This window comes from Morone saxatilis, unplaced genomic scaffold, assembly GCF_004916995.1.
Source record: "Morone saxatilis isolate NCDOM2014 unplaced genomic scaffold, NCSU_SB_2.0 Contig8, whole genome shotgun sequence".
In the NCBI taxonomy this organism is placed as follows: domain Eukaryota; kingdom Metazoa; phylum Chordata; class Actinopteri; family Moronidae; genus Morone; species Morone saxatilis.
The window spans coordinates 24,933,445-24,936,711 of record NW_023340257.1 but is presented as its reverse complement, the minus strand read 5'-3'; the positions used below and the strand labels follow the sequence as shown (position 1 = coordinate 24,936,711).

Genomic DNA, 3,267 nt, shown 5'->3' with positions numbered 1-3,267 from the left:
GATTTTTGCTATATTTCGTAGCTGCAGGAGTATTGGTGCTAACTTTACTGACCTTCAGTAGCTGTATTAAGTGAGAATCACCTCAATAACCTTTACACGTTGAGTTCCAGATGTTTCCATCAGGGAGGAGGTTTAATCTCCCTAAAGGTAGCACAAATAAATACAGATTGTCCTTTGTTCCCATTGCTTTTTTTAAACAAACTATAACCCCAAATGTCATTGTGTCTCAATATGGATCTGTGTGTGTGTTTGTATTTGTGTTGGACTGCTGTCTGTAAATCAAACTGCCCGTCTGGGACATTAAAGTTTCTTCTCCACTCACTGCATCCCCACTTTAACTTAAAACAGGTGTTTCAGTCACTGGACCTGAACAATACGGACTACAAGTGACATCTAGTGGTCGGACTGAGTGATACAAGGCTGGACTCTCACATGAGTTTAAAGTATCAGAGAGGAAACGGTGCTACTGTACAAACAGTCCCAGTCAGTCTGTATCTGGACTGGACCTCCAGGTTACATAACGCGGTCTATCAACACAAATTAAAAAAACATACAAAAGAATGAACCCAGGAATGTGAAGAGGTAACTAATAAACATCTCTCTCGTGCTTTAAGTCTCAGACTGTATCTTTCCTGTAACATTTGATCCCCAGAAAAGCCAGATGTGTTGTACTTTAAGTTAAATTAATCAGCTTCCATCTCAAATGTCCCTTTTATTTGTTTTTGTCTGTCTTTAATTAACTTCCATTTCCACTCACCGCGTCAAATTGCAGAAAGAAGTCATCTGGTTTGTCTTCGACTCTGTCTGAGTCGGCGTGGACCTCCACCATCGGGTTGAGGTTCTGCGCTCGCTCCAGAGAGGCCCGGGCTCGATTCTGACCCCGAGCCGTCACCGGAACCAGGAACTGAGCTCGACAGGACTCCTCCGACGCCTGGTGGGCAAAACAAACGGACAGCACGGAGAGGATTGTGCTCTTTACTCAACAGATTACAGCTCTGACTGGAGGTGATTTAGATGAATATAATTAACACCAGTGGACACCTTTAAAAGAATATGTTTATGGAGTTATACAGGACAAAGTTCTGCATGTTATAGAATAAAATTACACTTCAAAATGTGATATGAAGCCAGAATTAACATGTTATTAAAATGTTATTAAAATAATGTGAAACAGCCAGTTTGTTTCCTTATTAGTGAAAAACATTTACTTTGTCACCGGCTCCATCTAGTGGACTCACATCGCACTGCAGACTGAAGTTCACCACATAAGGACATCTAATGATCCAACATACCTTTGGGTTAAGAATCACCCAGATGTTTAGTTCTTAGATGATTTATAAGAATACATTTCATTGACGTGTACCTGTTCGTGATCCAGTAAAGTGAGTCCTTTAACTCCAGCCAGGATTAAGTTCTTGGCCACTTCTGCCCCCAGACCCCCTAAACCCACCAGGAGCACACGGGACCCTCGCAACCTGTTGAAAACAAAAAGCAGACTGCGCGTCAACCAGAAGGAAAGCGATTACTGAAATGATTCCCACTTTAGAAGCTTTAAAAGGTGATTTTGTGTTGTGTTCAAGAGACAGATCAGTTAATTAACCTTTATTTGAACTGCAGGGCTCATTAAAAAACAACCACCTTGCTCTAGAGAAACTAATTCAGCTACAACATAAAGGTAATCCAAACTTAAATGACTTCACTATCACAAGAAACAAAAGTGTTTAAGATGAAACCGTCTCTGACTGAACTGATTTGAGGCTTTGTGGATTTTATTTACATGAAGTTTACTTTATAAATATTAAAAATGTGTGTTAAAGAACACTTTAGTCTGTTAACTTGACTGTAACTTCTCCTTTATTCAGGGAAACTCTTTGCTTTCGTCCTCTTTCTCACTTTAATCAGCTCAGAGACAAAAAACAAGGCAGGCGGTTTTCACATCAGTGCAGAGACTCGAGCTATAAAAGCATCGATCCTGTCGATAAATGCTCCCCACACAACATAATCCGATACCTAATCAAACCCCCAGCTGTTTCCTAATCGATTAAACTCGATAAATCAATCACTTTGTTTAAAAACCGGCGCAGACAGCGACAACTCGGAGCTAACGGAGCTAACGGAGCTAACGGACCTCTTCTGGGCATCGAGGCCCCACAACCGGATCTGTCGGTCGTACTGCGCCGCCTCCTCCTCGCTGATGACCGGGTCCTCCTTCTCGATCATATCGATCATCTCGGTTCCCCCCGGAATCGATTATTGGGACGCAAACAGTCTTTTAAAGCAGCTGCAGGTGTGGACGCTTCAAACGCCGCGACGCTCCCGCTGAATGGGCGCTGAGTGATGACGCAGCCGGGACGAAACAATAGATCGTTTTTTTATTATTTTTATTTTATATATAATCGACATTTGGATGCTTTTTTTTTGTTTATGGGTGTATTTTAATTCAACAACTTTTCCTCCCGAGTTTCATTTAATACATTAATTTGTTCTCGTGTTCGTTTTTAAGTTATATTTGTTTACACTGCTTATTTTAATTAAAAAAAACACTATTTTATATCTTCGATGTTCACAAATAATGTGTCGCTGTTGCTGGCTTGTATTTATTTATTATTTATTATTTAAAGCTCTTCGCTTTTGTTCTTGTTTCCTTTATCGGACTGAGTTTGGGTAAATTATTCCCTCAGTATAGTCTGATCCGAAACATTTTACAGCCTGATTTCCAGCCAGGACTCTGGAATAGGCCTCCACATGATTAATCTAGCACCGACTGCTAAATGAGCAGTAGATTCATTTGATAAAAGAGCCCTAAAATTAGCCCCAGGGTTCCCATGAGTCCTTTCTAAGCAGCTGCAGAATATTTATTCACAGTGCAGGAGACTCCACGGCCTCCAGGATACATGTGTATGTTTTCTATTGTAACAGCTACTATTACACATCTGCTTAACTTGGAAATCTTCCAGTAAATTTCCTGGCGTGCCATGAAAACCATTACTGTCACTACAATATTTAAGAATATTCACTGAAGTCAAACTATTATCTTTAAATTGCACATGTACAGTTTAGTTACGCTGCTCAAGATATTGTGCACACTATATTGCATCTAGTGTATTATTATAATTATAATCTTATTTTTTAATAATATTTTTTAATATTCTTATTCTGTGATTCTTTATTGTACTTTTTAGACTTTATTTCATCATTTGGATTTGCATCAAAATGAAATTACGTTGCAATGGCACAAAGCACAGCAGGAATAAAGGGGAGGCAGTA

At 39.7% G+C, this 3,267-nt stretch overlaps 1 protein-coding gene across 1 annotated transcript in view; it reads right to left on the bottom strand.

The window, feature by feature from the left end:
• Positions 1–2,349, bottom strand: part of sae1 (SUMO1 activating enzyme subunit 1) — a 13,687-nt gene extending 11,338 nt beyond the window's left edge. The window contains 3 exon segments of the mRNA XM_035680611.1: positions 758–931; positions 1,364–1,475; positions 2,129–2,349. Of these exon segments, the coding sequence (XP_035536504.1) occupies positions 758–931; positions 1,364–1,475; positions 2,129–2,229 (387 nt within the window). The 5' untranslated portion in view covers positions 2,230–2,349.
• Positions 2,350–3,267: the final 918 nt, after the last annotated feature.